Genomic DNA, 22863 nt, shown 5'->3' with positions numbered 1-22863 from the left:
AGGAAACTTTCCAGACCTAAAAGGTTTTACACTGGCTCTTCCACTGAGCGAGAGGTGAAATGCAAAACTGATTGCGTGGCTTGGCCTTGCCCTTGCTGAAGTTCTGCACTATTCATTCACCTGCTCAGCAGAAGTATCTTTTGGAGTTCTTTGTACCCATGAAAAGGAAGACAAGCAACCTAGAAAAGACTGTAGATCTGAGCCATGGCCATCGGCTGCTACTGTTTTATTTTTAACATCGTGAATGACCTAAATATAGGAGGGAACATTCCTGCAGAAAAAGGTCCTCACTGCTAACACTGAGTATTAGCAAATAACTTACTTCTGTAGTGTATACACAAAGCTGTAAGAAATCAGAGGCAATTTCTGAACTGTGATCTCATTCTCAGCCTGGGAAACCAAGTGTCAGGACCAATATATTTAAGGAATTTGAAGAACTTTTTCTTTAGAAGAATGCTAGGGGTCTGCCTTTTCTCTTACCTTTTACACCAGGTGGCTTGTATTAAAAGCCACCTTCAGGCCATACAGTCAGGACAAATTTTTGTCCTGATCAAAGTCTTTCTAATAGTATTATTACAAAAGCCAGCAATGTTTTTTTTCTTAAAAGTATAAATGAAAGTAAGTAGGATAGAATACGATCATAAGTAGCTTCCATTAGCATTTGGTAAAGGAGGTTTCCTGCCATACTTGCTTGGAAGCCGAAATGTTATCCCAATAAAGGTCATCTATGCAATTTCTGAGAGTGAGAGGCTGATTCAAACAGCGCACCTAATATAGGGATGTGGAGTCTTATCACAAGCCACAGCAATGGAGGAATTTCCAAGGACTAATGAGTTAGTCACCCATCACTCCTGGAGCATTTCATTGCAAGTTACAATTCACAAAACAAGTGGAAGTAAGGTCTTTAATTAATAACTTGCACTTTTGTTCTATGAGGAAAATAATGCAAATTATGAAGTAAACTCAGTGCCAGCCCTGAACTGAATCAAATAATATATATATTACAGTTTCAGACTTGTATGACTGTAATTACAATTAGATAATAGTGGCTCTGAGAAGGAAACTATTGATCTTTAGCAAGGCCAGATGCTCCGTAGTGGAGTCAATTTGGGGAACAATTACTGCAGCAAAAACTTACAGTTTTAACTCAGAAAGTTCTAAGAGTTCAACAGTTGCTTACAGAAATCTAGTTTGGGAAGCACCAAAGAGTTATTTCAGTGTATTAAGCCTGTAGTTTTAAATCTCAAGATATTTACTGTAAGCATTGCAGAAATTAAAAGAAAGAAGCTTCTCTGTAGAGGCTTCTGCAAACTCTTGCGCAATTTAGAAAAGATTACATTATTTTGATCATAAAATTGACAGTCTGGAAAATAGATTATGACATTCAAACCACATGCTAAACAAAGACCACCACAGAAGTTCAAAGGCAGAAACATTGTTGGATTCTTAACCAACTGATTACTTAAAAGCTGGGAAGAAAATGCCTTTATATTTCAGTGAATTCACACAGATTGTCTCAGCCAAAACCCAGGAAAAATACTCAGTAAAGGAGTGCCATTACATGTGCTGAGAATCCTGGAAAATTCTCCTGGCAACAGGAATCATTAATTGATTTATTTACCAGAAATCAGCTTTAGATACATTAAATAAACAACCTATTGGAAAATCCACTGAAGCTAATGAGGTTCTTTCCCCTGATGCTTTTGAGTTTCAAATTGATTGAGAGAAGGAATAAATATCTTGGGAGGGGCAAAGATGAAGAATGCTTTCGTATATCTAACTGTGCTCAGAATTTACCATTACCTCAAAACTGCTCTTTTCAGTGCTGCAAGGGACTGAATACCCCAACTTAATTTTTTACTGGAATCAAAATGTATAGAGTTAATTTCCTTTTTTTAGAAGTCCAACTAGTTTCAGGGAGGATACTTGATAAAGAGACCTGGAACTTTCAGATCTAGCCAGACAGAGATTTCTTCACTGTGGAGGAAGACAACAAACGCAAAAGGCAGTATAGTCAGGTCTATGATGTTGTACCACTTGTGTGGGCATGCCTGGAGGATGGTTTCTCGGTTCCCATGAACCTGTATCCCTTTTTGACCCCAACCAGGTGGCCTAGAGTAAACCCATGGGTACTTCTGATGAATAGTGTCAGATTTGGTTCAGTTTTTTGTTGAAGCTTGATTTGCTGTATTTGAACCTGATTTATGAAATACAATACTACTGAGTACAAGAAGGGCACAAACTGACCGCCCTGCTTCTACCTGTGAGAGCTTCCAAGCACTGTCACCTTCTTACCTACATTCCAGCAGGAGACCTGGTGGTAGTCATCACTGCACAACTGGCCAGACTGGAGTGTTTTAAGTGAGCCAAACGAAACGTTAAGGATAATGATCTTTATTATGATTTTCATTCCTTTTCTGGTACATGACTTTCTGAATGCTGACACTGCTTTTCAGAGAATGTGTTTATTTGGGCCATCTTCTCAGCTGACCTCAGTTAACAGAGCTCCTTGAAGTTGATGATGCTAAGTTAAAAGATATCAGATGATAATCCTGGTTTAGGATTTTTTTAGATGCTGCATAATACTTTAACCTAATATTTTATTAGAGACTACATAGACTCAATCTGTTCCAAAAAGATGTTTCTGGACTGTGTTTTACAGTTTTTATATATCCCTCTGTTTTGTTTTTTTTTCCTAGGCTGTTGAAAAAGGAAGAACATTTTATTTTTATCCCTCGTTCCCGTGAAGAGCTTCCAGAAAACTTTCCAAAGGAAATTCCTGGGATCTGTTACTTCCTTGAGGTCAGAAGTGGTCAGAAGCCACCAAAACCCTCCATCACATCTGCCAGAGTGAGAAAGGTTTCTTATAACATTGGCACCATGTTCCTCCGGGAGACTAGCCTATGAGGCCTGCTGCAGATCAAAGACTTGTCAAAAAAGCACAAGCCCAGAACTGGGTCATGACAGGGGAGTTGGAGGTTCTTTCTATTTTGCTGCCTTGTTCTGAACAAGCAGTAAAAGCTCCGTGTAATGTCAGGCAATAATCACTTTTAAAGATGGGTGACTGGTGTCAGTAAACAAAGTGGAGATAGGGAAAAAAAAAATTAAACAATGTACTTCCACTTCCAGAGGAATTTCTTTCATAAACTTCAGTCTGGCCCCTCTATGGCAAACAAAAAAAAAAAAATCCCAACTCTCAAATTAGAGGTTGGTATTGTTTTGTGCAGAAAGGATGATGGTTCTCTGTAGATTTGCACCAGCTAAGCAGAATTGAGAGTCAGTTCTGATTATGCATTCCTACATTTAATGTGTTCTTCAGTAAGGTAATGATGTTTTTTAACTTTATGAAAAAAACATTTCATACATATACTGTAGACCTGTTGTAACCTTCCTGGCAGGAGGAATTATAATTCAATACAAATATTGTAGGAATTTTACCTATTTTTATACATATTTCACTTTCTGGATAATTACATTCCACATACTGTAAGCTGAGTGAGCTTAGATAGCTTTTCAGAAGAAGCTACTGTATATTTCATACATTCTACCTATCAGACCTTATTGTTATACAAGTGGGAAAAAGTCATTTTTTGACTTTTTTGGCAACAAAAATATTGATATTTTACAGTAAGAAACACTTTGGTAAATCTCTTTACCTGATGTTTATGCTAAAGCTTTAGATGAGCATTGACTTGCTTATATAAAATAATGTTCAGTATTTGTCCTACAGTGCTGTATGTCCAGTCCTTCCAGGACAATGCAGACAAAGTTTAGAATGTATTGGCAAACAGAGAAGTTCTGTTCAGTGGGGCTTGCTTCCCACAAAATTATCATCCAAAGTGATTTTTGGTAGAAGTCCTGGGCGTTTTTAAAAAAAATTGATCTTGTCAAAATGTATTCTGAGGAACTCCAGCAGGTGCTGGAAGCTCTCTGGAGAGTGGTTTTCCACATATTTTTAATAGGACTTGTGCTCCTACTCCAGTTCTATTATTGAAAATCCTATCTGCTATTAATGATATTCATCTGGAAATTTCCTCTGTTGCTGGATTGGCTGAAAGGTCCCCTGCTTTATCTAATGTAGATGAAAAAAACACTGAAAAGGGAAAGACAATACTTTCCCAGGTTTAATGCAAATGGAAGCTCAAGATCTGGATGAGCACATGTCATTTTTTTTTTTTTTTAAAAAAGGCTAATTCTTAGCTGTTGAAAATTAATATATCTTCTTTGTCTTCGATGAATCCAATTGAAACAAGATGGTTATCTGTCCCCTAATAAGCACATTTTGGGGCATTGTTTATTTCTCAGGTTTTCCTTTTCAAAAATAATGGCAGTCAGTTTACCTCTGCAGGTGTACCTCTGTTAGGGTGGTACTGAAGCAGGCTGATGTTCTGCTGTTGCAGATTGTTAGTTAACACTTGTGCAGTGATTCCAGAGTGGCTTAGCTGTGTGTGGGCCTGATCAAGGCTCACTGAAATCAAAGATAAGACTCTCAACAGTGCTAGAAAGCATGACAAGCTCTGTATTTCTGTAATCCAAACAAGAAATTAGAGTTTACTTATGGGTTTAGTAGTCATAAATTGAGGTGGCTTTTTGAAAATAAGTAAATAACTTTCACCACATGGAAGGAATGACAGTGCTGTATTTCTTCCCTTTGATCAGTAGCTCATGTTAGAGTGGGAACAAGTCAGCATGGCAGCACTAGGCCGTGCTGATCATGTTTCAGGCTTCCTTTCCATGAAGCCTTTCTGGGTGAGAAAGGACTATCTTGAACCTATACAGAGTTTAGAGGACATCTGAACTTACTATGCAGGGGTGTTTTTCTTCTTGCTTGAAGAGGATAGATGCATGGGAATTAGCCCAGAAACTTACTTAAATGGAAATTCCCTCACTTTCTAGAGGAACACTGATGTTATTCTTCCATTGATATTAGAGCATCCTTGGGATTGGAGGAGTTAATCTTTTATCTACCCTGATAAACAGCATCTGCAGCTCTACGGCCTATCTGAAAAATGACTTTAAAAACTTGAAGTTAAGAATTTCCATCCAGACTACAGATCTGAGATTTTTTTTGCATAGGACAACAAGGTTTAGCCTATAGCCATTAGTTTGCACATATACAGGATGTAGCATGCTTTTTTTTTCCTGGGAACACCAGTGAGACATGCAAGGATCATAGAAGAACAAAGTTCATGTTTCACCACTGAAGAGGAACACCACGTCCTAGCTAACAAAGCTTGGTTTTGATGTCATTACCTAGTTTCCTAGAGTGAAATTTTTTCAGATAACTATCAATAGGTTAAGATTTCATTCTGACTTCACTGGCACATCCTCATTGTTCAGTAGATGCTGATGTCAGAGTACAAATCTCTCTAGCCAAACTCTTTTCTCACCACCCATAGTCCTGTGTAAAGAGAACAATTGTAGAGGTTCAGACCAAGAGCTTGTAACTCTATAACTTCTCTCTCACCGTTGTTGATAGGGAATGTCTAAATTAATTCTGTGGCTGATCTTCGTAGATCTATGGTAATATTTTCATGAGAAATGACGGATAAATGATAATTCTACTAGCAAATTGCAGAAGCAATCTAAAAAATTTTGTATTACCATCCTCATCTTCTCAGAGACTGTTTATTCTATAAGGAAATTTATAATTGTAGATATCAGTGCAAAACCTGAAAAATAGTGTCGGCATCACCATGGAGACAATGACAATGTTTGCAAATAAATCATCTAGCTCCCCAAATTAGAATAGATTTACTGTATAAGAATGTATAGTCTTTGCTTTTTATAAGCTTACATAAAGGTAACACATCCAGAACTTCAGCACTGATGCAAAGTATTGTGTTATTGGTTTCTGTGTTATGACAAGGGAAGTTAATAAAAAAAGTGTAGGGACATTTTTCTGTCTCGGTGTGAGGAAAATGTAAAATGAAATCTCAGCACTCTTTAACTTCGTAGTTGCATCTGTGGCCTTCAGTATTAGGTTGCAAGTCTGTTATGTTGGACACCTTTGTGATGTGAAATGAAAATTATTATCAAGGTTGATGCTCTGAAGTCAATTAGGTGGTAGCCAGACTCAACATTTCCTCAACTCTTTTAGTAATAGGGAAAATGTTCTCATTTGCCTGGCATTGTCTTCATAAATGAAAAGGTTCTCAAGAGTTTTTATACCTTGGGATGATAAGGTGACACAGTGGATACAGAAATCACATACTATAGATGGAATTTTCTTCTAATATTTTCCTTCTTATAAAACAGATGATCTTTTGTTCCTCTGATTAAGAATTTACATGCCTGTGTTTCTTCACATAGCTGCAAGTAGCAACATCTGCTGTCTTTGAGTTTCTGTACAAAACAAATCCGTCCTCTCTGAAGATAGAGGGAGGAGATCTACTGTATATTGCCTGTACAAGGCAGAGGAAGGATGATGTGAAGACCATACCTGGAGTCATTGGTTTCTCTGATGCTTACTTGTTCCGTGCAGCTTCCCTCTACTCCATTGTCAGAGGGACCAGAGACCATGGACTGACCACAGAGGTGGACCCAGTGGCCAACTACTTGTACAAAAGTCATGAAGCCTAAGTCAACAAAGGCAACAGTCATTCCCCCAGAGTGCTTTTTACAACTCTTGTGTCAGATTTTTCTATCTGCTTGAAGGTCCCCATCACACAGACTCCTCTGTGATGCAGTGCATAGAGGTCAGGAACTCAGAGAAGGAAGGAAATGGTGATGGAAGTGGTAGAATGGTGGACAAATTTTGTTCTGCATCACTCTGATAATATCTTCCATTCAAAGACAAAAGCCTTTGCATGGGAGAATTGCTTCTAACCCATGGCTCTCAAAGTGTGGGTTTTTGCAAGGTCCCACAGGATATTTCTTTTCCAATTCCAAAGAGCCAATAGCCATTAACTGGTTGTGGTTTTGGCTTCACTGCTCATTCCCACATCCAGTTTCAGATCTGAGTCTGTTTGGAAAGACGTTTTGGAGCCTGGAAACATGCCTGTACAAACAGAAAACCAAAGCTTTTGAAACCTTGGAAATCTTGTATGGGAATTGCCTATTCCGAAGACTAAATCCTTGTAGTTGAGCCATTAGCAGGTCCTACTTCAGTTCATGTGTGTTCATATGCCATTTCACAATGCTATCTCCTCCTGTGCCTACGGTGTTCCCTACCAAGCCCAACAGCAGTATCATGTATATAACCACTTTTTATATGTTTTCTATTAACATCCCTTTTTCATTTTTTTCTGTATAAAGCAAGCAGTGCAGAACCATGACATGTTGCATGCATTTAGAAGTATCAACACTGCACCGAGGCTTAAACTCTGCTAACTAATTTCACATTGTGCATTTCTTCCTATGAATAGATCCTTCTCCCAGATGATTTAAAAATTAATGGGAAAAAAAAAAAAAAAACCCACCAAAACCCAAAACCAACCAAAAAACACCCAAAACTGCTGTGTTGAATTGCAAATGAGTATGAAACCTGCATCAGTTGTCGGGGCAAGTTTAACTGCTGGACAGCTTTCAGATTCTTCGGCTGCCGTAAGCTGTCACACTTGCATGCTTTATGTAAACTGTCTTGCCAAGAAGTCTGCAATCCTACAGCAAGCAGCATAGCAAATTTATGTAATTTTTTGGGGTTTCCTCTTTCAGTCTCTGGCCACTACCTCACCTCTGCTGAGTTCTTAGAGCTAATTCCCTGTCCTAGTGCAGTCTCAGAGCTTCTGGCTTCATTTTTGGGTTCTGGTGATCTTTTCCAAAATTATGTATGTGTAATATCAGAAACAGCAACATGCTTAAATTAGCAACAAAACAAGAAGCATAAAAAGGCTTGTCAAACTCAGAAATGGTTCATTCCCTTCCTTCAAGGTATTACACTATTCATAGCACTTTACTGGCTTTGGGGGTGCCAGTGACAGTAGAGGCTGTGGATGAACTGAAGATGCTGAGTGTGCAGGAGACTCAACAGGCAGGAGTTGATCAGTTCCTGCTGCTGTTCATAATTCCATCACCTTGCATTTATTTCCTGCTCTTGGTCAGGCTTCTGCTTTTCAAATGACCTTCACTTTTCTTCCCATAGCATCCTGTATGTGGCACAGATAGTGAATAATTCCAATAATACTGTTCATATGAGCACCTGTTGTTGACATGGATTTTACAAGAGTAACTGGGATTAAAAAAGGGCTGATCTTACTCTTCTTTGCAGTAAAGACAAAACTGCTACAGTGACATGGCAGGCACTCACATCCTTAGAAAAGAAGGAGACTGCAGTGCAAGTTCTAATTGGTGCATTTGGGTAGAGAAGTCAGTACATTAATAGTCCATGGCATGTTTTTAACTTTCCCAAGCATTAAATTTATCAGTGCAGCTAGGAGTTACTCCTTAACAATGTTATTAATTTGCAATGCATGAGCAGCCATACAACAAAAATCTGTAAACTGTTTAACCTCATATACATGATTGATCTTTTATGTCTTGGCTATTAATCATGCATGAAAGCAAGCAAAAGAGTGAAACTGGGGAGCATAACAGTTCAGTCATAGGCAATAGATCATTCACCTCTGCAGATGCTTACTTGTTCCTCTGGTTTAGAAAGGTTGACCTCCAGTTTTCTGTGGTCCAGGTTAGTATCACTGTGTCACTATAGCAACAAAATGGCCTCTGAAAAACAGCATGAGGCATCTCAGTCTCCTTCCCTGTAGGCTGAGGTTCACATTAGAGAGGCCAATACATTGAGTGATGCAAAGTGGCACCTTTGCTGGCAGCCTTAACAAAAGGGTAAGTGGAGGCAGATGTTAAACCAGCTGTTCGCTCCTGGGATTTAATTTCTAAAGGCAGAGTGAGGCTGAACATATTTTATTTGGGGGAAAAAAAAGAAGACGCAGGATTTCAGAAAACTAAGTGTCTTCCCTGCTTTGTGGCTTTTCCCTGCCTTATGGCTAACAGGGAGACAACAGAGTGAAAGGGCATCAAGAGGGACACTGCCTCTGCTGCAGCAGTGCTCACTTCTGCCTTCAGCTCTCTGGCACACTTTGGCTTTAGCATTCCAAGAATCAAGTTTCTTCTGAAGACTGGGGGCCAAGTAAGTGCTTCAGGCACTTGTCCCCTCTGCTGTAGACACAGCATGAGGCTGCCTAAATTCCCGAGAGTTTTCCTCAGTGACCTTTTCTCAGTGACCACAGATGGCAAACTTAGACTAGACATCTATTTTTAAGATGACCAAGATAAGTGAGATTGATCCCACTGAATTAAGCTCTTCCCAGCCCAAGTGTTGTGTCTCAAATCTTCTAGTCTTGCTACTTTTCAGAGTTTTTCATTGGCCAAAATAAATTGGATCCAACTAAGTTGCACAGGGATAGACAAGCACATTTCACAATAAATAAAGGTTTGGTACAGTAGCCATGGTGACTGTCAAGAATGGGCACTACTGTAGTTCTGGAAATCTCTTCCTTCTGATGTCTGAACCCTTTACATATGGTAACAGCACTGCCAATCACAACTCCTGGATGCCATTAGGACTGTGATTTAGAACAGATTTTGAGCTTTGAGGTCCTAGAACAATTATGCAAAACCTTTGTGCCACCTTCACCTGAACTATATGCCAGAATGCCTACATAAGCCTTTGTTAGTTATCCTGTAGTAAAGATGGTAAGAAAATACATAAATTCTAAACAGCAGAAAGATAGTTGCCAGTTTATCAGTAATGTACATTTTTAATGTTTTGGTGAATTTGTAGGCCCAAAATTAACTTTCCATTAGCAGAAGGTCTCACATTGAACTATTTGTTTTCTAGATAATTATTCCCTAGCAATACTCCCTAAAGACTACTCTTGAAGCAATAAGTAAAGCCATGCTAGTGTGTTCTGCGTAGATTCTTGTACACCACCTGTCATCTTAAGAAACTGCCTTTTAGCAGAACATTAAATGGCAAAATAACACCCTGTCATCTATTGTTTGTCCTTCCATCCTCTTCCCCATAGGAGAAGAGTATGCAGTGAAACAATTTGATTTTGTCAGGTGTTGTATTTTTGTCAGTTTTATAAAAATGCATGTTGCTGCTTACTTAAATATGGAAGAGCAAAACCAGAACTAGAGACCAGAATTAGAAAAGAAGTTTTAGTTGTAAACAGAGTATTTAAAAGACTGCCCACTGAGCAAGACTAGTCTCCCATCCTAGAAGAACAGTACCAGTAACATATGTAAGATATACCCAGGAATTATAAATATGAGCAATAAAACAGGCAGGTATATATAATGCATAATTTCTGCTTTATACACAACAGTGAATAGGTGCTAAAATGGATTAATACCCAGAGGTGAGGAATACTGTTTAATCCATTTCAGCATTTCTTTATTACCAGTATACCTCTAAGGTATTATATTTTCTTTCCCTAATGAAACTGGAACATACAGTTAAATCAGTATCAGAGTTTATGAACTTATTGCAGAAGAACATGGCTAGGAATAAATAACTATCAAGGAGAGGTTTTTTTATAAAGTGAGCTATTGCTTGAGGGAACAGATCATATGGAAAAGAGAAAAGAGGTGCAGACAGGTATATTTATTTTAAAAGTTTCTATGACATTTCTGATTGTTGAAATCATTCTGAAACTATGCTTAAGCTCTACAGGTTCAGGGTATTTGGTTATTTACATTTACTAAGAAGGAAGATGTAAAATTTTCAAACTTCACAATCCCATTTTCTCTGCTTAAACACAACCTCTTTCTGAACATTGAACCTGACTTTGCTAAATGATCCTGAGGTTCTGAATGACTAAATAAGTTTTGGAAATGCAGGTTATAAATCCATATGATTTATGTTCCTTTGAAATTATGTTCATAATCATGTATGAAAGCAAATTCTAAATATCCAACCGGCAGTAAAGGTGCATTTTCCTAGAGCTAATGTCTGCTGGATGATGAAATATGGACTTGTTTCTCATCTGTGCAGTTTTTTACACCTTTTTTTGAGGTGGTGCTTCCAGATGTGTTTCTGTTAGTGCATCAGTGTCCTATCTTCACTGGAGATGAGGCTTGTTACCCGCCTTTACAATATTCTGAGGAATCCTAAGGAATAAAACACTGCCCAGCCAACTCCAGACAATTTAGCTCATCTACTGAGGTAGTGTCAAGCTGAGTCTAAGATTTACTTTCTCATTACACCTTTATGTGTTTGCCAGTGTTTAAGCGTGTAAACATTCCTCTCCAGAAACTTCTCACAGGTCCTGCAAGCGTAGAGGTAAGAGGCTAACAGAGAGAAAGCATCTGAAGAAAGTGAAGTATGTGTGTGAGAAAGAGCTGCTGCACATAGACGTGCTGCTGATTCTCAGCTTTCATGTATTTGGAAGCTGGGTGATCCAGAGAGTATTCTGGGTATGATGCAAAATGCAAAAAAGTGCTGTACATAATGTCATAAACTCTCAAGGCATTAGGGTGAATTTTAAAGTCCACAGTCCTTAGAGTTTTAGTGGAATTGCATGAGAAGTGCACTGTTTTCAGAGGAGGGAAAGTTGCTTTGTATTTTTAATGAGAGTTGAATCTCTAGTTGCAGAGAAAAATTGTGGGGGAAAAAGAAAGTCTAGTAATTCTAAATGCAAAATGCAAAGATGAATGTCCCATTTTTTTGTATCATTTGACTTTTCTGGAGGTAGGACTCAGAATCCCTCTATAGGTTTTGATACTGAATGCAAAATTAGATGTGAAACAATACAAATGAGGTACTTTGCCAACTGGTAGAAATTTGGAGGTGACAGTAAGAATGTCTTTCAAAAAGTGTGTAGCAATATGGTACTTAAATGTTAGCACTTTAAAAAAACAGACGCTCTTCTGCTTTGTAAATAAATATTGTTTAGGGATTCCTAAACTGAAAGAAAACTTGGAAAGCTGCTGTATCATAGCAAAAAGATACAAAGTCTATGACATAATCTACAGTTCACACCATTCCTTCAGAAACAGTCCTATATGTGGAGTTTTGAAAAGTACATTCAACCAACAGTACTTTATAGTTAATTTCAAAGAGAGCAGTGTTTCACCAACCACCTTCTGCAGACATGCCAAGCAGATCGTGTTAGGTAAGGCCTAGACGTTAACTTAGCTGGTTTAGCATGTATTCAGGGAGACTTTTTGCTTCCCAAAGCAAAGCTTTAAATGCACTTCCTAATGTGTGTCAGCATTTTGCCTTTTACTGAAGTCTAAACAAAGCCCAATCCAGATAAAGTTCCCACCCCAATACATGCCATTTATACTGCCTTGCTAGAAAATTAGTACTTCACTAAGTTGCAGTCATTAATATTTTTGATGCTGGAATATTGCTTAGTATTCTTATGTTTCACCCTGCCCAGGTTGTGCTGGGTCCCATTATGTCTGGAGCACCAAGGTTTTGGGGAATTGCTGTAAGATTGAGTGAAATGAAGCTAACCTACATTTAGGTATTTAAAAATTGTCTGGTCTGAGCTAGTCAGGTCGGCTCCCTCTACTGTCAGTGCAGACATTCTGGCATCTCAAGGAATGATCATTCCTGCAGAAAGTGTTAAGGATGAGGTAAACCACTGCCTTAGATGTGCTCTTCTCTCTCTCCCCAGTGACTACAGTGTGGAGGTCTAGTTCTGATAAGCTGCAATACTGTAGGTGAGTTGGATTCCACTGCTGGTAAGAATGAGAGGATATAGTAGGATAGAACAGCATACATACACAGAAAGTCACCAGGGGCAAGGGTCAGGCTCCAACCACAGATTCAAAGGGTTATGGTGGTAAAATCATTAATGTTTGAGTGGTCTGGCTAGGAAGTTTATCCTGATTAAAGGAACATTCCTTTCAACTAAAAGCTAACAATCTGTGATTGTTTCCAACTCCTCACTTCTGTCTAAGGTAATACTGGTGTGCCACTCTTTTAGGCTCCACCAAGAGCCATCTCTCCATATTGTGCTGTTATTTACTGCTTGATTCCTTCTCAGAATAGTGGCAGTTAGCAAGGTACTTAAGGAGTCCATTGGTTCCCAGGAATGCATATCTGGTTTTCTTAACATTGAAATGATTGTCCTGAAACAATATCGTCTCTGCAGTCACTTGGGAAAGAACTGGGGGAACAGAGGGGAAGATGCTGGCTGAATGCTCTCTCACTACGATAAGTTACTAAAGCTTCTGTCTGACCTGTCCTAAATTGGGCTTGTGTTGTTATGCACTTGGAGTACCCAGTTTCTCTGACAGGATCTCGGGTCGGGCTCTGAACCGCGAGGCGAGCGGGAAGGACCAGGGCTGCCACTCTGCTATACTGCTCCCATACGTCTCTCTTCTGTTTGAAATTGCTACTCTGATCCTTAGGCATCTGTGGCAATTTTCACTGTGGTCGTGGTTAGGGAGGCCGTGGGAAAGTTCTTCTTGGGAAGAAGCAATAGTATGCAGTCCTCCACTCTATGCACTGTCACTCTCTCCAGAGAAAAGGAATTAGAAATAGTATTGTCCTCAAGAGCTAAGAAAACTTGCAGATTTTCCATGTACAGTAAACTGTTTCTGTAATTACCGAGAAAACAAAACAGAGAGGCAGAATTGTGCAGCAGGGGCATCCCGTCTCACACACACTGCTGTGATAATGAAATCCAAACCCTGTGGAATTACAGGCACATTATTCTCACTTGCTTTAAAGGTCAGCTAAGAAGCTAATTTCTCAAATGGGCTTATAGCTCTGAGACAATGTAACTAGTCATTTCTTCCAACAAATTGCAGTTGTCAGAGAAACTGGATTAGTAGCTCATGGACCTAAAAATAGATAATATACACTTGCCAGGAAAGGATGAATGCAGTAACAGAGGTGAAGGTATATCAAAATATCATAACATCTGGAGAAAAAAAACCAAAAAACAAAAAACAAAAAAATGCTCAACTCAAAGCAAGTTACCCATGAAATCACATTAAAAATAATCTGAGTCACCAACTGGAAGAACGGCATGGTTTAGTCTTGATTCTGGTTTATTCACCTTCCAGATCCAGCTTGTTGTTGCTGCTTTAGCAGCTGAATCAGTTTGTCCACAGTCCTTTCAAAGTCACGTACGTCAGGTTAGGCAGTGAAAGTCATTATGTTAAAGCCATTATTTGAATACTGAAAAAAAAGAGACTTTACCTTAACATTTTTATCTTCTTTGTGTGTGTGCGTGAGATAATTTATTGCTAAACTTATTCATCCGAAAAATAAAAACTAAACTCCCAAAGCCCAAATCTAATAACAGAGCTACAGTGAAAGCAACTTTCCAAACCTCAGCATATCTTTACTAAAAAGTGGATAATTATTTTTCATTGCATCAAACATTTGCATTTTAAAGAATTCTTTTTTATGCTGTGATTTTGCAAATTTGTATTGCTACTTGCCTGGACTTAAAAAAAACAAACCAAAAAAACCCACTTCTTTATTTTTCATTCTTTCAGTTACTTATTTTCTGTAGCAGAGCAATTCAGCTGTACTGTGTATGACCCTGAAAGAGCAGCAGTCCACTGCAGACAGGGAGCCTCAGCCTGTCTGGTCAAGGTGAAAAGTTCTGGAAGGTTAGGTCTCACATGAAGACAGGGCTGGCAGTAGTTCCATGCAGTTTGTACTGACTTAAGTAATTCCTTTTACTTCTGTATTCGGAAGCAGACCTACGTATAGCTCAGGAATAACCTTCACCACTTCCTTTGGAAATTCTTTCTGTAGCATTTGTCTTTTCTGCACACCTTTTATACAATCTTTGCATTGCAGATCTGAGGCACTGACAGGTGTAGGGTAAAAATAATAACTTATATCAGCAAATCAAATCACTGTGAAAAATATTTGTATTTATGGTCATTGTCTTTCAGATATCCTATAAGCTGAAGTCCTTTTTGCAAATTCTGTTTTTGCAGAAGCCTTTGGTCATCATTTGATTTTAGGTTTTAATTAGTATCAATACCATTTATCTGGCATTCACTGTATACTGTTGTTATTGCAGGGTTAATGTTCAGTTGTGAAATAGAAATGTCAGGATAATCAGCATCAGGAGTTATATGCATACATCTTCAGCAAGAGGCACAGTCATCATTTTAGTTGTTAAAACTCACTTACATTAGAGTCCAGAGATTAATAACACAGGATTTTTTCAGCTGAATATTGTAAGAGAACTAATACTTTTTTTTCTGAACATGGTGGTCTCCACTACTAGGACTGACTTTACATCCCTTCTTGATTTGATTTTAACCTTTCCCAGTTTACTAAAATTCTGCAGTTGCCCTTTGCAGGATTCCATAGTGTTTTGAAGAGGCTGTGTATAGTCTGCTTGTGCAATCCACTCACGCAACACAAATGTTAAGCTGTTTGAGATGACTAACCTGGAGAGTCCAACCAATGTTTCACAGCCGCAAATAATCCCTTTATTCCTTTTACCACTTTGCTCTGCCCCTACGGCCAACTTTAGAGGAGGAACTGAATGCTAAAAAATCTTCTGGAGGTTTATATTTGTGGGATAAATGCATGATTAGGAGAAACTTTTGAAAAACAAACTAGTGTTATTGGCATGAACTTCACAGCTTGAGCCCATCAGGTCATAGTTCAGTCTCTTCCCAAAGCCTTTGAGAACAAATTGAACTTTGCATGCAATATCTCTCCTGGAAGAACTAATAACAATTTTCCAGTTGTCTGTCACTGTGATCCTGACTCTCCCATCTAATGGAAAACCCATGAAACTTGTGAAACCATGAATGGAAAATCTTATCCTTCTGATACTTGTTTAAACCTTTCTTCCAGGAGCCTGCTGCAGCCCTGAAATTGGTGATTTAGCTGGCAATTTTTTAAAGCTTATCTTTATTTCCTCTGCAGGTAACTCTAGAGGATGATTAATCTTTGATGCCTTAGAGTTGTATCTTTCAACTTTTCCCTTTAATTTCAGTGTTGCCAAAGTAAAATCTGAGGGCTAATTCCTGTCTAAGATGGTCACAAACAGCTCCAATAACAGGGCCAGACATATGTGAAGGTAAGTTGTAGGTGTGAGTAAAAATCTTGGATTGTTGTAGGAAGATGGGTGTTCACCTGAGTTCACGATGACACAGTTTTGGGAGTGGGAATTTTTAGTAGGAGTTATGAGCCACATATTGGTTGTCTGTTTCTTCATGAGCGCAGAACAAAGGGAAGGAGCTGTTCAGTGCAGTGCAGTTTTAATTTCAGCTTTATGAATGCTGAGAATTGCTGCTTTTCTTGTTTCAAATTTCTCTATTTTGCAAGCTGGGTAAAAATATCTGGTACTCCTAAAATGTTAAGATTGACCACATCAAAGTCTGCACTCTTGTCAAAATGAACCAATCTCCCCAGGTGCAAATGCTTTTTGTGTAATTCTGTAATACTGTTTTAGTGTGTCCTATAAAGCTTCTCTGAAGAGTCTTGTACAAGCATTCTGCACTAACAAGATTACAACCTTGCACTGCCAACGACGGATGCTTACCATTAAAATAATACTAGATGCCATTAAATAATACTAGAGCTCTGTAAGTGTTTAGAGCACTGTGATGTTTGTGAACTGAAACAGTTTGTATAAAATTTCTTACAGATACAAGATAATCTAATTAATGACGATATTTCCATTTTAGTAACATGCAGAGGAGGTAAGGTGGTGTCCCTGGACGCTTCTATCAACATAATGGTTAAGAGATTAATTTTAGTACTATGTAAATCTGAACATTATTTTAAAACATCCGCATGCAAACTACTGGGAAGGGATGTGGCAGGTTAGTTTTACTGTGAACTAGCATGGACAGAAAAGCTCAGCAAAGTATATAAGCCAAGGTCTTCCCACATTGAAACCAAGGGATTATTTGCGAAATCGAGTCTGGTAACTTGTCCTAGCTCTTCAGCAAAGGAATCCACCTGCCAGTAGAAGCAGAGTCCATACAAACTATCTCATGCTGCATTTCAGGTTTTTTTATTGGGATTCTTGTGGCAGTCTTAGTGGTCTGGAAGTTACAGTAAGTACCTCTGGTTGAAAATTACTATTTCAGTTATGATTGCTTCCCCAAACCAACTGAATTTATTACTAACCAAAGACTTATCTACTTGAAAACAAACCAGTAAAGTTTGGTTCTGTCATTTATGTCTTTGACTGCAAGCAGTTGAAGTGCATAATATATGTACTAACCAGGCCTGTGTTGTGTCATTGAGCAAGTTATTCAAGGCCACAGCACCAGTATAACACAGCAGAATTCAGTATTAATCCCTCTATGGGAAATTGAGTCTATGTAATCAATTGATGTGCCATATGTGTAGGCCATGGGAAAATTGTGTGCAGTGAACTACATACGGTCTTAAAAGCTTTAACATTTGTACTGCTCTTCCAGTAACAGAATGTGTATCTTGATAGCTGTGACCCTATGAGCTTCTGAAAAAAAGTCTAAAGTTTATTCTTCTTGTTTCAAAATCACTGTTCTGTGAGTTACTGTTTACACAGGCCTCTGTACAGTAAGGAGTCTTACTCCATGTGTTGCTGGGAAATGGACAAGTAGATGCTGGCTGTAAATCTTGTAGAGAGATCAGTTAATGCCTTTTCTGAATCTCATCCTGATAAGCCACTTCTTTTTTCTAGCAAATACAAACAGTGCCAATAGCCTGGGCCTTCTTTAGAAGAAACAATTTGTTAAATGGCCTTGTTCTGTTCAGCTTCTTCATTTTCTCTTTCTGCCTCCTTTTGAGTAGGCGTTGGTGATAAGATTCTTGCAAAGTGTAACTGAGGGCAAAGAGTTTGCTTTTTTTACCCTTTTTCCAAAGCCACTGAAGGCCTCAAACAAGAAGAAGAAACTTTACAAAACGCATGCAGGCATGTTGTTAGCAGATAGCAGAAGGATAAAACAGCCTTCTAAGAGTACTCCAAATTGTCTTCTAATGGCATGCCTACACTGCATTGTGACTTGCCATCTTGCTTTCATAGTGTGACCTGCTATAATGGTGTTTGTTACAATGAGGTCCTTTTAGTTTGTCCTGAAAGATTTTACTTGTTTGTCACCATATTAGAAAAATAAGGTACACTCTATAAGAAAAGCAATATACAATATACTATATACATCTTCTATTTCAATGCCTCTAGTTTTAGGCTAGTATTCATATAAATGTTTATAATCAAAATAGGTTTTATTGTTCTTCACCAGGACCAGGCAAAGAAGCTTTGCCTTGTCTGAATACTAACAGTTGTCTAAATACTAACAGTAACATTTCTATTCAAACTCTTTCCCCATGCTTCTAGTTAACTTGTGGTGGGCTCCATCCTACTCTAATTCCACATTAATGCATTTGAAAGGGAAGAGTAATGAGCTATTTCAGTGCGTGACCTTTGCACAGTACCTGATTCATAGAGATAAATAGATCCAAAATCTCATTTGTAAGTTATTAGTGATCAGCAAAACAACAAAACGCCTTTGAAGTTCAGCTGAGTAAGTTCTGAAGATCTTGCACTACTTACTCAGTTTCACAAAGTTTCTTGAGTCATTGTAACAGATATTTGATGAAGGCTTTGCCATAGACACTGGCATCAGTCTTCATAAAAAAATGTTCTAATTTCTGTTTCCCATTTTGTCTGGAAGTCTACTGTAATGGAGAAATTATCTAGATTTAAAAAAAAAAAATTATACAGGTTTCCTTCAAGACAGTTCTCACTTTACTTGACCTAGTCCTCTTGTAGGTAGCTCACATGAATTAATTTTTGTCATATTAGTAACACAATATCCAGGAAAAAAAAGTTTCTCCAGAGAAACTCCACTGAAAAACATTTTATTCCTGATTGTGTACAGGATACCTCTATTTCAGAGCTATATCCCTGAAGAGGTTATCAAAGAAGACAGAATACTAAGACAAATCCAGAAATCTGACAGACAGGAAATGTGTGTATTTGGTTAAAAAAAGTGTTGCAGTAGGGAAGTTATTAAGATCTTATTTTTTCATTAAACTTTGCTGATGCACATAACAGTTGCTCACAAAATACTTGTTTCGTCCCTCACATTTTTTCATTTGAAGCCGATGTAGCTTCAAAGTAAAAAATAGTTCCCTGGTTACTTTGTCTGAATTACTTAGTACAAGCAGTCCAGCTGCCAAGTCCATCCAGACTGACTTTCATTGTCGCAAATGTAGCTAATTCACTGGAGGTCATTGACAGAGCTTGGTTTTCTAAGCACTGCAATAACATGTTATGAAATGTACCGGTTCAGTTACACTGCCGGGTGCTCAATACACCAACCAGACTATTATTCTCCCAGCGTTCAAAAATGCAAAAAGTGAATTTAAGTCCATGTCTTTGCAGTCAAGTTCTCGTATGTAGAGACTGCACCTGGTAGTATGTTGCAGACTTGCTTTCCCATGCAAAAGAGTAGCTGATTTATCTCTTCAGTGATACCTTTTTTTGTCTGTTTGTCTGGAATTTTTTGACATGTCTTCAACCACGTCAATAGCTTCAATTGGGCTGCCTGATGTCTGGAAATCATGGATAAAAGGCCACAGTAAGCATGTGCAGAACAATTCTGTATCTCAGGTGAGAAGAGTTTAGTATGGATACGTTGGGTTTACTGCTAGGGGCAGACCAACTTTGCAAGTGCACTGGACTCATCTCATGCTGTAGAGTTGATGTATATAGGCACAACGCATGTTGACATATTGCTTGGCTAGCGCAGACACATGGTCATGCATTTCAGTCTAGCAAATCCTGAGGCAAAACATGGAAGTTGCAGCATTTGGAATTTCAGATGTTGGCAGGTGTAAATGATTTGTACCACTTACTCTCTCTTGTGTCATGTAAAGTATCTGGAACAGTAAGAAAAGAAGAAAAGAAAAAAGAAAAAAAAAAAAAGGAAGAGAAATGAGGGGGATTGTGAGGTAGAGCTCATATATCAAACTTCATGTTCTCTTAAATCTCCTTCTTTGCCATCGCCACATGTGGAACTAACATCATTCAAATACAGTGGTCAGCGCTGATCATCCATCTCATAGGAGTTGTATCTGAGTTTCCATAGGTAAATTTTGTACTGAGTAGCTATAATACTGCCATGGGGCCGAAGGTGACTGTCCTTTTTAATAATCATTGTTTAAAGTTTTGTTGCTGAAATGGTCAATACCCAAATACACTGCTGGGACTTGGCAAGTAGGGTTCACTTTCCAGCAAGGTTTTGTGGTAAGAACTTGTTGTGAATCGGGACTGATCTGGGGCAGTCCTAAGTTGTCACAAATAAAGCAGGTTGTTGCAGCACAGTTAAAACCTTGGTCAGTGGTGCCGTGCCAGAAACCCTGTGTTCTGAACCATTGCAGGCTTCCTACCTCCTGATAATCCCTGCAAAGCAAAACCATGTGACTCGTATTATACCAAATAGGAGTCCTTGTTTGGGTTAAAAGTCTGCAAAGAGCATTGAAACCGTATCCTACACTCCTTGCTGTACAAAAACCATCAGTGGTCTGATTCTGCAAAATGTTACGTTCGCTGGGTAATGCTCAGTCTGTAAACAGAACCACAGTCTGGCACATTAGTGTGTAATACATTCCATGTAGGAGCAAGACAGCACGTTCCCCTGACCTATTTGGGTTTAAAGCTGAGTTACATGGGCCATTTAGGCTGCAGTCCAGCATGTGCTCAGGAGAACAGGTAACTTAAAGGATGCAGGAGCCTCGTGCAAAGTGTGCTTTGGCCAGGCTGCCTGCAAAGTTGTGAGCAAGGGTGGCGGTACTGCAGCCATACCTCATCGGGTAGTTGTAGATGGGAGTCTCATACCCAGTATCTAATGCAGCATTTCAGATATCTAAGGACTTATTTTTTCCATACATTCTACACATGTTCCTGCATATTTTATGAATCAGGTCTGTGATCAATGTCTTGAACAATTTGTTTGCTGTGGTTTCATGGGGTTATGATCTCTTTGGTTTGCAATGTAAATAATATTGTACATCTGCTATTTTATGATACAAATGCCATGTGAATTGCTTATTTTTAAAATGTTATAGCTCTGTTATGGTTTATTTACAATGCCATCTTACAGTATTGGTTTAATATACAATGTATCTGTATGGCATGAATTAAATTGCTTATATTTTACTATGTCACATATTTTATTTTTGTTTTCTAAAATGACTACATTTCATCCTATGCAGTTTCATAAATGTTTCTTCAGTGGCTCATTATGTCTGGAAATATTGCTTCCTCTCCAGTAGTGCAGGCATAAGAACCAGTATTCCTGATCAAAATCATCAGATATATCATCTAGCAATTTCACATTAGAAATATGTGTACAAATATGTAAGCATTTATAGTTAATCAGAACATCTACTATATCTTTCTTGCTATTCATGTAATGATAAATTTTAATCATTTTGTATACTTTTTATTTCTAATTATTTGTGAGCCATACACAGTGTAAATAACATGTTTCAGTATGCAAGATTTCTAGGTATTCAAGGTTACAAAGAAGTTGAATTTGTATTGAATTGAAAAGAAATTGACGGTAGATTGGAATGACATAAAATAAAGTAGTGATGACTATGTTCTATTTATACTGTTCATTTCCAAATTGTCTGTTGAAGAAAAAAAACCATTTCATTTGCCCTTTAATGTCCAAGCAGTTATTTACAGTATATTTGCATCAATAAATCATGCAAAAGTCTATTAAAAGTCATGATGAATCATTGACATTTTCCCTTTTCCTGTTGACAGCTTACCTATGGAAAGCAGAATTAAAATATACTAAAACCCATTTCAATGGAAACAGTCCAAAAAGTCAATGAATATATTTGTGGAAAATAACTTCTTTTCACTCCTAGCTCTCAAACCTCACCTTATGACACAAATCAAAATGTACTGCTAAACAATAAACTAGTAACATATGTTAATAACAAAACACTAGATGTTTAAATACACATTGTGTATATCCCTTGATATGCAAGCTTTGGTTTTCGCACACGGTGCCATGTAAATACCTTCCTAATGCCTTTGTTCAAGAGTGAACTTTTGGAGCTGCTTAAGAAATTTAACAGATTGTTGGAAAGAAAACATCTGTTTTGGGTGATACCATAACAGCTAATTTAATCCAGTGATTATTCAGTTCTTGGTTCTGTAGAACAACATAGCAGAACCAGTTTTCAGTCCTGAAGAACAGAGTTAGAAAACGGGTGACATTACAATGCAATACAGACACTAGCTTACTGCTCACAACGCGAGCACAAAGGAAGCTGGCATGCTGTAACATTGTCAGCCTTACAAATGCTGCTCGTGTTGCCCATTTTTCCATTCCTTCTTCATCTCCTCTATATCCCCAACTGAGAACATGACTCATTCTGCTCTGCTATTTTTTACAGAAGACCATTAACTAGAATTGGTTGCAATATTTTTCTGTGGAATGTGTTACTGGGAGAAAATGGAATTTCAATTAATTTAAAATGTTGGCAGGGGAGTGTGATTCTGGCATTTCTGTACAGAATGCTTGCTTTTATGTGGCTAAAGCTAAAGCTAAAGCTAAGGGAGGTCTAACCTATCCTAAAATTTCAGGGATTTTTTGCCCTTGCCATGACTGGCTTTAAGCCTGGTCAACATTTTCCAAGGGACAGACACTGATAATTTGCCAGTCCCTGTCTTCAAAATTATTTCAGAAAATTATTCTAGAATGTTGAGCTGGAGATTTGAATAACTCTGGTATGTGGGAGTCAGTTCTGATCCACAATAATATTCCCACAGATTTGGGAATACTGTGTGTCAACAGGAAATTTTAATAAAGACAATTCTAAGAGTCTTTTTTAGCTGGGAGAGTTACTCTTCTGTTAATGTAACGCTTCATTTTGATACCTCGCTTTGTCCAGTAAAGCTCACTTTTGTGACTGTATGGATGCCTTCATCTTAATGCCCATATGCA

The 22863-nt window shown here is 38.2% G+C and overlaps 1 protein-coding gene across 1 annotated transcript in view; it reads left to right on the top strand.

Moving 5' to 3' along the window:
• Nucleotides 1-21644, top strand: part of GUCY1A2 (guanylate cyclase 1 soluble subunit alpha 2) — a 178632-nt gene extending 156988 nt beyond the window's left edge. The window contains exon 8 of the mRNA XM_080377075.1: nt 2700-21644. Coding sequence (XP_080233201.1) covers nt 2700-2907 — 208 coding nt within the window. The 3' untranslated portion in view covers nt 2908-21644. The remainder of the gene's footprint in view (nt 1-2699) is intronic.
• Nucleotides 21645-22863: the final 1219 nt, after the last annotated feature.

The sequence above is a fragment of the Falco punctatus genome, assembly GCF_963210335.1.
Source record: "Falco punctatus genome assembly, chromosome: 2".
NCBI classification, from domain to species: Eukaryota; Metazoa; Chordata; class Aves; order Falconiformes; family Falconidae; genus Falco; species Falco punctatus.
This window is presented reverse-complemented; position numbering and strand designations above follow the sequence as displayed.